The sequence below is a fragment of the Sparus aurata genome, chromosome 5 (genome assembly GCF_900880675.1).
Source record: "Sparus aurata chromosome 5, fSpaAur1.1, whole genome shotgun sequence".
In the NCBI taxonomy this organism is placed as follows: Eukaryota; Metazoa; Chordata; class Actinopteri; order Spariformes; family Sparidae; genus Sparus; species Sparus aurata.
In genome coordinates this window covers 20,911,385-20,924,162 of record NC_044191.1, presented here as the reverse complement: position 1 = coordinate 20,924,162, position 12,778 = coordinate 20,911,385, and the positions used below count along the sequence as shown (strand labels likewise).

General features: G+C 43.1%; 1 protein-coding gene across 2 annotated transcripts in view; it reads left to right on the top strand.

Moving 5' to 3' along the window:
* Positions 1-12,778, top strand: part of znrf3 (zinc and ring finger 3) — a 138,984-nt gene that overhangs the window by 115,532 nt on the left and 10,674 nt on the right. For both annotated transcript variants that reach the window (XM_030416524.1, XM_030416522.1), the window contains exon 14: positions 11,329-11,403. In XM_030416524.1, coding sequence (XP_030272384.1) covers positions 11,329-11,403 — 75 coding nt within the window. The remainder of the gene's footprint in view (positions 1-11,328; positions 11,404-12,778) is intronic.

Below are 12,778 nucleotides of genomic sequence, written 5' to 3'. Positions count from 1 at the left end.
GATTAATCTAGCGATTATTTTTTCGATTAGTCGTCTAATTTAACGAACGTTACATGACCAAACTAAAGTAACGTAGTAACTGTCGTTGGTAACTTGTGAGGAAAAAAATACTGAAGTTGTAGGTGGAGCAGTGTCTGTCCTCCCGCCTGTCCTACCAAATCGGCGTCACATTTCTGCCCAAAAAACAGCGTCTGTGACCGGCAAAAACCTTTAACTCACTCAAGTGGTTGTGTTGAAAGAAATCACCGCGATAGTCAGCCCTCCCGACCGAGACTTCAGTGAACTTTCCCCCAGAAAACAGCCTCCGTCCCCACAAGTGACAGAGTCACGCAGCGACCTGTTTACTGATGGCGATTATGTAATAATGTAATTTAGCGCGAAAAACGTAACTCTTTCACCTTCCAGGATGTTTAGGGGGCCGGCTTCTCAATCACTACACATTATAAATGGTCCGCGGGTTTAGATTGACAGGGGGGACACCTGGGAAACACCCCGACGTCATCATCATGACGTGTACCATCACATCTCTTCAGGAGCGGCAGCGCAGCTTTCTGTGTGAGTTACATGGCAGCTCGTCTTTATTCCAGCGGTGCTTCACACTGTGAATGACCAAAGGCAGAGAATTGATGAACCGCCGCTGCGACGTTAATGCAGCATCTCTATGTGAGAGAGGCTATTCTCAGCCTCCGCAGGCTACCACTTCCTGTTTGGGACAACGCGTCGACGCAAATTATTGATGTCGACAAATGTATGTCGTCGATTACGTCGACTATGCCGACGCCTCATCCCAGCCCTACACTATAGCATCCTGGGTAAAGCAAAGCACAGATACTGATGTGCTGCCATTCGTGCAATATGTAAGAATTGGCAGTACATCACCAGAGTAACCGCTAACTGTAGCTGCCTTTTAGCTAGGTGGCTCAGTTAGCCAAGCAGCTAGTTGTCTGGACTGAGAGACTCAGAGTGGTATTATGAGACAGGACGGGCCGGGGCTAGCTGGTTAGCATGCTAACTTCAATACAATACAATACAATATTATTATTATTCAATACAATATTAATAAAAAGATTGATAATATTGTATGATTCAGAATAAGACGGCCTCTGTTTAACGCACTCCCAGTCTGCCCCATCACCCCATCTGACCCCTGTTCAAATCCAAGTGTTGGGAAAAGTCGTCCGCGTCCTCGAAAGTAGAAAAAAAACACTTAACATTCAATGTGCTGGGAGACTTGCAGCAGGCAAGCATAAAAATCCAGCATTTCACTTGTCTTTACTTGCTTCCAACTTCGTCTTCCCTCCTTTCGCCTGACAGCTCTCATCTCATGAAAAATATGGTAATTCAGAATTTTCAATAGCAGGAAAAGTTTCCTCCGCCCTCAGGTGTTCCTCTGAGAGCTGAGAAGCAAAAAAAAAAAAAAAAAAACCTAATGTCAAAACTTCAGATAAAAATTCTTCTTATCATGAGCTATCTCCTACCTCGCTGATCAAAAATGAGACATGCTTGCGTTTGTGTGTTTCGTAGCTTAAAACCTTAGTATTCGCTGAGAAAACATCAAGGACTTTTTGACTGACAGTCATCTGATCGCTACAGATAATCGAATTGATATTATGTGTTCCTGCTTCAAACTTTTCCATGGATCACTAATCCTTTCTAACCATCACTTCCCGTCACTTTCTTCCAAACAACTCCTGTTTAGACACTCGGGAGGAGAAGAAGCACTTAAAAAGTAGTATTCTTGTCCCTCGTCAGGAAGCTTGTTTATTTTCCTGTGAATCACAAAGGACCAGAGCCCAAAACCGGTAAGAAAACAACAAGGGAGGGACAGAGAGGAAAAGTGGAGGAAATTTAATTAGCGGTTGTCCATTCCTCCAACCCCAGCGTTTGGTCTCGGCAGGGTATAGCAGTGGGCAGCAGGAGGACCAAAGACTGAAAGGATTCTTGATAAGCAGACGGCGCGCTTGCATCTATGTCCATGTTTGTGTGAGTGTGCGTGCGCCCGACGCCACAAGGCATCTGACCGGGGAAAGACGCAGGAAAAGGCTGCCTGCGGTGCACAACAAGCAAGACAAACATGTATATTTAGAAAGAAAGCTGTTTAAAATGCTCAGCATTTCACAAGAACTTTGAGCCTCGTCCATCATTTAATCACATCTTCACTACACACAAAATTGTCCTGTTAATTGTGTATTATTGTCCCGCCATTTATTTTAATCACCAAAATATATGTGCTGCGACGATAAAGACGGTTGAAAAGGACGGACAGATTGAATTCGGAGCTTGTTTAAAGTTCTAAAACAGTCTGTTAGTTCATAAAAACCACAGCGTTTCCTCTGAAATCCTTCTCCGCAGCCACATGATGACAAGCATTTAGATGTTTCAGAACAATTTTCTCTTTGTTATGTAACCCGATGAAGAAAACATTGTTTTGTTTTTTTCGTACCAAAAAAAATGTGGAGTTAAGGAGCAGGTGATTTTCTCTTTCATTACTGTGAGTAATAAGCCGAAGTAACACATGATTTATCTTATATTTCAAGATAATGAGATTTTTCAAACACAAGCTATTTGTCAAACAAAGTTTCGGTAGTCTAATTTATAGAAACAAACAGCATTTGGCATCCATTTCCAATCTCTGTTTTTTGCTTCCATAGCTCCCCTTAATAAGTTACTGTTTGAAATGTGAAACAGTAACAGAGTGGGGTTTTTAGTGGTTGCTACGGGCTTCAAGAAATATTAAACATGTTTTGCCACCAAAGAAAATGGTCCCTATATTGTATCAGGCTCACTGACAAGAAGGCAAATTCGGCATCAAGAAAACCCCAAACGCACACACCGAAATGGATGAATTTATTGTCTTTTATCATATTGCTGTAATTAGATTGTCTAGTTTCTTGGGAATAAAGTGTTGATCTCATCCCATCAATTGGAATGTGACTGATATTGCAAAGTTTTGTGTCGGATCATTAAGGATTTGATGTGTTCATGTTTGATGTTGTTGAATTTTTTAATTCTTTCTTCCCGATGTTGCCCAGCATAGATGCACAAAATAATATTCATGCGAGTTTATGTTTAAGACGACGAGTCTGACTATACGCGCCATGAGTTTGCAGTTTAAGACCTTTTTCTGCATGTTTACTGAAGTTCCCGATAAATATTAAGGTCGGGATTTGGTAAAGTACCGGAAGCAGATTAAAGTAAGAATGAATGAGATAACCCATATATGGGTCTTATGATTGGGGGGGTACACCTCACTCACTCACTCACTCACTCTCTCTCTCGACTCTTTAATGGGGTCGGCTCTTTGCCAAGTTCCACTAGCAGGCTCCCTCAGAGGTGCCCCCTCACGCACACACACACATACACACACACACACTTTGATAGCACAATTCACTTGTATAATTCTGGTTATGCAATGGGTGGGTGAATGGCCACCCCACATTGTGCGCTGAGGGATAGACAGAAAGGGTGGTGGTGGGGGATTGCTGGTTGGGAAAGACGAGGTGAAGAAGAGGAAAATAACAACAAGGAGGCTGTTTTTCAGAGTTTTATCTTTTAAGAGACGTTGACTCGTTACGTTGAGGTAACACTGTAAGAAAACCTCAGCTCCTTCTCTGACGCGTTGTTTTTGTCCCACAGAGAACTGTGTCTTTTCTTCAAAGCTTGACATTATTACCTTTAAAAAAAAAAAAAAAAAAAAAAAAAAGCTGTCTCACATTTGGGGGTTTTAAACCAGACTTCACCCATGGGAGGTGATTTTCCCTCAGGGATGGTGACAGGGTAGATATTCATTACATAGTGTGTATGTGTGTGTGTGCGTGTGCGTGTGTGTACGTACAGGCTGGTCATGTACATGATGTACAGTACAGAGGTAGGGGATCAGTGTACCTGGGGCAGGCCTCGTCTTTGTCTCATCGTGAGGTCATTGAATCCGTCCCAGATCTCTCTTTCTGTCTCTCTGTCTTTCTGGACTGGGACACAGTTTACCCACAAACCCCTCTGTTTCACCATATTGAGTCACTGTGCCAAACCCCCCTAACTTATAGCCCAGTATGTGAACACACCACAGACAGTAGAACTAGACTTATATTCACTGCCTGAGAAAAACGAACACGTCTTTCTACTAAAGAAAGTCAAACATTATGGTTCTGACCAGAAATTCGATGCCAGTGAACAACACTTGACACTTTTTTTTTTTAATTCAAATGTGGTATTGATATTCTATACCCTGTCCTTTTGGTAGTATGTAACAGAGACCATAACCATGTGTGTTTTATAGGCTTAAGTCCATATGTGCTTCCGACCTCACAACTGGTTTAACATTCACACCTGTGGCTTATGCTCTGCACAACCTTTTTTTTAAAACACATGTTATGAGGACAGCTGACAATGCCGTCCTTCTTGCCATTCCAGGACAAGGACTTGTGCATTCATTCAGAGCTGCTCCATGTCCTTTGGTTCAGTTGGTTGTTGGTCATTTTTCAGGTTCATATTTTTTATTTTGGGTTTCTACTCGAACAAGTTTACATGGTTAAATGCTCAAAAATACATCAGTTCTCTCTCACTGTCCATTGCTGCAGCACTGTATTCCCCCTCTGTCTGAAGTGCGCTTTTTTAGCTCCTGTTTCTTCAGTAGTAGCTAAAAAGCCACACGTTTGATGGGAGTAACACAACTTACTACTCCAAATGAAGGCTAATAGACAACTTCACAGTCATTTTGATAGTGATGTGTGATGACTGTGTATCTGTTGGTATGTTTTGATGTTTCTCTGCCAACTAGTGGTCAAAAATCACCTGCTGCAAAACAGCTACTACAACTTGAAACTTAAGACTATCACCTCATTGAACAGTTCTATCTCATAAACTGATCTCAGATCAGCACCCTCACTTGAAGACGTTTGATAAACACGTCCGCCTTTCGCTTCCTGACCCAACCTCTCATCTGCAGTTTGATATTAATGGCATTCACTGAGCTTACTGAGAGCTTCAAGTGATTCTTTCCCCCGCGTGTTTATGTTAGATAAACTGTCCGTTTATACGAAGTCGGCCCATTGGAAAGGAGCTCGAGGAGGCTCACCCAGCCCCCTGTCCTCTGCCGGTGTGACACACAAGTGGATTTTTATGTGCTCCATAAACATTTTTACACAGCTCGAGAAACGAGGAGCGTCAGATGTCCCAGGACACACGTAGCATGTTCTAGCCAGGAGCCTAACTGCATACAAATTAACATTAAACAGGAATATGGGAGAGTTCAAAGGTTTGGGAAGGAGAACAATGGCCTGTTTAAAACCGCAAAGAACGCACAGTCACCAGAGAATGTTTGCATGTATTTTATTTACTTTACCTTTTTTTAATCTGCATTTCTGGAGTGAAACTCATTCAAAATCTTGAAATGAGTGAAAGGTGATTCATGAATACAAGTTATTGGCAGGATTAAGCTCAACAAAGTCTAACAGAGTTCACATTGTGCCCTTACGAGTGGTCCAAGGATAGTGTTTGTGTCTTTGTGGTAGGGATGCGACTAACGACTATTTTCTTGATTTGGTTCTAAACCAATTTTTGATCTAAAAAATGTCAGAAATGTAATGAAAAATGTTGAGGACAGTTTCCAAAAGCCCAAGAGGACAAACTCAAATGTCCACAACCCAAAGATATTCAGTATACTGTCAAAGAGGAGTAAAGAAATCAGAATTATTCACATTAAGAAGCTGGAATCTGTGAATTTTGTCCATTTTGTCGTAAGGGATTACTCAAACTTAATGATTGATGGTTAAAGGTGCACTTTGTAGCTTTGGGAAATACGTTTTAATCAGCAGAGAAAGAAATCTGTTGCCTGATTTTTCTTTCTTTAAGCCTCAACAAACCAGACCTTTGTTTTCTCGACAACAAATTGACCTTGAAGGACAACACAGTTTAATATTTGGCGGACCCCGACACCTTTATAGCTTCAAACAGTGTTCTGTGGACCATATTTCTTCCGAGAAGAACTTCGATGTACACATGGGCTACACTACATAGGGCTCTTTTTAAAATAGTTGGTGTTTAATGTAGTCGTTAACAGTTGATATGGATAAAAACGTTCTAGTCTGTGGAAACAGGAAATAGGTCCATATGTTCCCTTGTTGTGACGCATCTCCATCAGGGCCGGGGTGTCAAACTGTGTACTGATTACATGTCACGCAGCCAAATCGATTACCTGTCTGCAAAGAGAATAAGATGCTATCACAGATTAGCGGACGGCCTGCGAGGTGTTAACATCAAACAGTAGGCGACCGGGAAGATGGTGATTAATGTGCCTCGTGAACGGGGGAAATGACTAAATCCTGTGGTGATGAAAATGTCAAGATAATACAGATGACTTCACGTGCAGAAAGTACGGCATGTACAGGAGAATAAATGAGGAGGTGCCTCATAGACATAGTTTTCACTTCTCTCGCCGGGGCTGCACGAGCGTCCAATCGGATGATGCATAGCCACGTTGAAAAAAAAACGTGGATTTTATTTTGGTTGAATGTAAATAATGTCTTGGCTCACATGCCTTGCCCTGAGAGGGAGCGAGGAAGGAGAGGAGAAAAAAAAAGAAGGGGGGGGGCGACCACATATAAGAAAATCCATGGGAGAAAAGTATGCCTTTATCTTTTAATAAACCGTAAAGCCAGGAGGCAACATGAAATTACAGCATAATAGCAGTGGAGAGTCTTCTGAAGACTTAATTGCCTTAATTATAGCAGTGCGGAGAGAGACAGAGGGAAAGGAAAGCATGGAGAGGAGGAAAAGGGAACGGAGGGGAAGAAAGTAGGAAAGAAAGAGGGAGTGATGTGATGGAGGAACCAGTGCGTCGGCCAGATGTTGCAGGTGTAATCCAGGTGTGTGGCTGCGCATCACAGCCGCCTGCTTCACATGCACATTTTCTACATGTGCGCCTGTATTGACACATGCATTGCTCGGCAGCTGCATGTGCTTTTGGCTTGAATATGACAGTCATCGGCCCATGTGAATGATGAAGTGAGCGCTACGCTGAGAAAAATATCTCTTTCCACACGAGTGCAAATTTCTCTCCCTCAGATCTTACAAGCTGGCAGGCTTACTTAGGGATGCTAAACATAGCTTTCATTTTCCTCTGTGTCTAGACTGGGTTCGCAGTACTTTCTGCTGCGGTCGTTGCTCACTCAGGGAAGATTGTACCCTAATTCTCATGCCTCCGAGCCAGCGGGAAGTTTGTTTAGCCGGCAGTGTTGTGAAGTACCTGTGAAATTTCCCCCCCAGGCGCGCAAAGCTCAAGTTTAGTTTTTAGCTGATTTTTTTTTTTTTGCGAGCACGGATGACTGATCAAGCACTCGTGTGGGAGCAGAGATCATGTTTTAGCTTTGAGAAAAATATTAGCAGGGCAGTTTTTTGGCAGCTTTCAAGGGGAGACTGTCCCTGATTACTTCTTCCTGTTTGTCTTTTACTTTTATTTTGTCTAGCTTTTGATCGATCTTGAGTCATTGTTAGAGGAATGTTATAAACTGCTTCTTTGTGCTCTAATGGCTGAAAAAGCAACAGTGACAGTTGTGACAGTAAGTTTTGATCTGAGTTTTGATCTTGGTTGTGATCGTGTCTCAGGTGTGAGGATAAGAAATGTTTTTCTTCTTCTTCTGAAGAGGCATTCAGTTGAATTTCTATTAAGTGGAAATACAGAAATATTATTAGTTATATGTGCACAGTGTGCACGGGGCAGCTGTAACTCAGGAGGTAGAGCAGGTCATCTAGTAATTGGAAGCAGTTGTCGCTGGTTTGAACCCCCGGCTCCCCCAGCTGCATATCCAAGTGTCCTTGAGCAAGATACTGAACCCCAAATTGCTCCTGATGAGCAATCGGCACCTTGCGTGGCAGCTTCCACCATCACTATGTGAATGTGTGCGTGGATGTTTTTCCCAAACGGTCCAATATGTAAGAATTTTATTTGAAAACATTCAAGAATTAACTAAAATTATCAATAGAATTTGAAGAACTAAAAGTTTTGATGTTATGACATCCCTATAGCAGCAGGTCCAACAGGTGCTGGTGCAGTAAACACCAACACTCCCCTGGTGCTCCGATCTCACAGTCTGGACCACGAGATGCACAGCTAATAAAGCTAACTAGCTTATGACGGCTACAGTTAGCAGTCACTGTTGTGACATGCTGCTGCTTGTTTGTTTTGAGTGTGAATTGACAGCTGGACAATTCTTCCATATTCTACCTTCCATTCTGTAAAGTAACCAGTAACTACAGCTGTCAGGGAAATTAAGCGGAGTAAAGAGAAGAAAGTCAAATGTGAAACTTCAAAACAGTGCAGTTAAAAGTACAGTCCTTGAGTAAGTGTACTTTGTCTTAACCTTGTACGTTTATACTTTAAAAACTCAAATCTTATCCTCTGCTACTGGTCAAACTCTGGCTGAAAAAGGACGATTGAATTTCTCCCAGCTGACACATTATCGCTGCTTTTCGCCCTTAAAATACTGGGTTCCTGAAACGATAGCATATGTGTGTCTCATCTCCTCTTCAATGAATGGGTGAATGAGAAGATCAAAATGTGTAAATGCCTTCAGCCCAACGAGCTTAACGATCTGACGCTCTTGAATCTTAAGTTCTTCAATCTCGGTGAAACTGCTTTTCGTTCCTGGCGTGTGGTTGTTCATCTTTTTTTTTTTTTTTTTTAAAGTTTGCAGCAGAGGACCGACTCAAATAGCTTGCACCATATCTCCTTACACAGGAGCTCTGCCACTTGAAATCCTATAGCCAGTTTAAGTCGGTGAAGTAAACAGTGTTTCCTCACTGAGGAGTTTAGTTTTTAGCCGCATGACCTGAGAAGGGAAAAAAAACTTAAGTACAACAGCCACAAAGCACAAAGTATTTATCCCTCCTTTGGTATCCGAGGTTGTGTTTTTTTTTTTTTAATTTATTTATTTTTTACAATGTTGGGAAGGAGATGTGTCACGTTTTTTTTTAAGAGAGCCAGTTTGCCTGTGGGTGCATTTTTGTTGTCGTCAGGCAAGTCCCTGCACTGCAGCGCAGGCCTGCCCGAGTGGAGATTCTTTAGGAGGGAGATCTCTTTCTTCTCAAAGCGTCTTACCAAGAGCTATTAATTATTAACTGGGAGCGCTAACATCAAAGGAGCAGACTTGTGCTGAATTAAATGGGGGCTGGAGCCTGGCAGTGTGGAGCTGAGAGAAAAACTGGGTGAGAGGGAAAAGCCGAGTGAGATTTTTGCCCCGCTCGCTTTTGAACTTTTCCGATTACAGGGAAAAAAAAAGTGAAAAGAAGGGAGAAAAGAGCGCTGTTAGTTTATGTAAAGAAGGCGAGGACGAAAGGGAGAGTTGAATGATGCGAGGGCTCGTGTTTAAAAGCGCGCCGTTGTTTTAGTGTTTAGTGTTTGATGAGGCTTCTTTGGAAACACTGCCGGAAAAGATCAAATCGGTTTACAGTGTAAATTAGTCTTTAATGAGCTATGAAAGCCAGATTCATAAACATCTTATCTGTTGATTAGGGGGGAAATCTAATGGAGACGTAGCTCAAACACTTCAGAGTCGGCGCGTGTTTACATTTTCCTGTTGCTGTTTCAGGCTCACAGTTGAATTTACAGAGCTCTTATATTAAGGGGGTTTTGTGACTTTGGTTCTGTTTGTCTCCTGACGAGACTTGTCCATGCAGCAGTAGTCCTACCTGCAGTGAAGGAGACCCGGGCTGTCCCACACTAGCACTAAAAAATCTAATCTGTTCTGCATTTAGTCTCATTATTGACTCTGTTATCAAAAGTTATTGATTCTGGAGAACACAAATACCTCTGGTTTCTCAAGACAGGTAGGCTGCTTTATTTGATTAATCGAATCTCGGAGCAGCCAAACAGACGGCTCTGACGTAGAGGAAATGGTGGTTACATGTTTAAAAGATAAGTACTTGATAACAGTAAAGACGTGTCTTTTTAAAGTACACATATGCCATTATAAATAGGACTGTTGGTCAGCATTTTTTGACAGGCCCTGACCTCTGTCAGACAGTTTTTAAGTTTCCAGATGGTTCTGAGCAACAAACCTTAGGACTCTATGAACACTTACGGGAGTAACATTTGGATGAATGTTGCTCATCCCTGTAGCAAATTTTCTCTGACTTTCTCTGAATATATGCCCAGGAGCCCTAATGGTGGACCGAGACCTGACTGGGACTTTGGCAGTTTTTCTGTATATTCTGTAGAGTATCATAGTCTTAACAAGTGGGTGCAGCGGTGAAGCGGTGAAAAGAAATGTTTTAAAAAGCCTCTTCTGTAAGCAAAAGATGATGCACAAACTTGTTGAGTGTTATCATCTCGCAAATCAACATGTGTTGTGAGAAGAGCAATTGCGCCTTCCACCCGCACATACCACTCCTCCCTCCAATCGCCTCCTTCTCTCTCCATGGCCTCTCTGCAAGTGGTGCCCTCTGACTGGAGCGGTGACACTCTCCAGCCACTCTGCAGCAGAGTCACAGCACTGTACATTGTCACTTTGATCTTCACCCCCCCCCCCCACTTCTCTCTCTTCCCTCCAGTTATGAAGAGTGCTGGCAAGAACCCAAGGGCACTTGATAATACCAGGATATGATCCCAGCTGCGCTATTTTAGATCATGTAGTGCAAGACATCAAAACGTTGTCTAAATAGGGCACCGTTGAATCAAGCAGGGTGGGAACGGGTTGCAGGGGAAAGTAGGAGTTAAGATAAAGGAACTTTTTTTTTTTTTTTTTTTTTGTTTCCGACGATGGGAAGCCAATTTGGATTCTGCGAGGAGGTTCTGCAGATCCAAGCATTTCCTTTATCTTTTGCCTTTAGCGGAAGTCTTCAAAAGACCTCTGTGCTGTGACTTTCCCTGCTCTCAGATGAAAGGAGATCACATTTTTAGCAGTCGGAAAATCCGTGATAACTTTATTCAACTTCTCCCGAGCGCGCACTGGCAGAATTTGAAAATTCAGCCCCATGTCATGAGTAGCATCACATGGCGCTGTGCATGCATTCATCCTCAACAGAGGGTTGGATATTAGGCTATACTATGAGCCTAATGTGGTGCAGATTGCTCAGAGTAATGGAGACATGAACCACATGTGCATCCTTGCAAATGTTATCAAAGTTTTGTTTACTTCTCGCCAATTGGTTTTCTGTCTCTTTTCCTTCTCGCTCGCTCGTTCCAGATGATCTGCGCAGGTCACACTCAGGCAGAGAACACCCTCTAGTGGCCTGAATTTGAATGTGAAAACTTCACCTGAAGTCGAATGTGACCATCGATTCTGTCCACCGTTGTTGAGCAAGTCTAACGAAAACTCTGTTCTGTGTTGGCAGGCGAAGAGAGCTGTGCAGCGGGGAGCCACAGCCGTCATCTTTGATGTGTCAGAGAATCCGGATGCCATCGACCAGGTTTGTGCACACCTGAAAAAATCGCCCAGGCATTCATGCAAACACAGACACACACACACACACACACACACACACACACACACACACACACACTCCTGTTTCAGCGACACTGAGAGACGCTTTGCTTTTGAAGAAAGCTCAGCAGCACACCCTGCCCTTCAGACAGTGTGTGTGTGTGCATGTGTTGCGTGCGTGAGTGTGTGTGTGTGTGTGTGTGTGTGTGTGTGTGCTGTTCGTACAAACAATGATCTTTCTATCTTTAGTACTGTTCAAAGGCATGTGGATCAGCCCTGCTCATTCAACCATTTTGGGCCTTTGAGCCTCTCCAAACTCGTGCTTTGGAGGAGTGCACTGCTCTCCGAGAGGACTGAAAATGGATATCCAGGTTCAGCTTTCGCTAGACCATGACCAAACTCTGTTGAGCTCATAATTGAACAGGTAGCGCACATTACCTCATCCCCTGAGACTATGGATCGGTCTTTGAGTGCACGTACACACAGGCTACAGTAAGAACAAAGTGCATTTCTGGTCTCACACGCCCAGACACTCACATTCTTCTTTCTTGCCCCTGTGTCTTTGCCGTTAAGAGGTTTAATACACGAGTTGCTCGTCTGAGCTTCTTTGTCGCAAGAATTCTCCTGTGGTATTCATCCTCGCCACACCAGGCCTGGACTTGCAGGTTTTTCTTTTTTTTTTTTTTTCTTTCTCAAACCCCCCTCCTTCCCTCCCTCCCTCCTTGCCTCCTCTTCTCTGCCGCTGGGTCGTAAAGCGCGTAGCTGAAAGATAAAAGGGATTGCGCGGAGACCACATGAAAGGCATCGCTGGGCGGCTGTGTTAAATTCCCCCGAGAGGCTTTTCCAGTCAGAGCGGCCCGATCAGCACAGACAGGACCCACAAGGCCGAGGGGCAGGGAGGAGGAGCTCTGAGAGAATTAAAGTCCCGGGGCTGAAATTAAGGAGAAAGGCTTTATGAAAGTTAATGTACTTGACCTTCTTTTTATCTGCGTTTATATACTGTATGTGAGGCCGAGCGCTGCTTGTGACTGAAAACACTTTGGATGTTTTTGTTTTGGTAAAAAAGTTGTGATTTGAACTTTCTTTAAACAGATATACAAGTTTATTAAGGGACTTATAGGTCTTCGTCTTGATGGTGTATTGTTTGTCAAAGGCAAAGCTAGAGTCTTGGAGGGGAGTCGTTTCTCAAAGTTGGGAGCAATGCACCAGAGTCGAGGGAGAAGATCAAAAGTCCCCAAGTCTATACTTTGAAACTAGAACGTACAGTTTTTCTCTGGGGAACATGACGACAGCAGAAGAAATAGAAATGCGAATATCCTCGGTATTTCCCTTGGGCTTTTCAAATTACAGATTCCGACCAG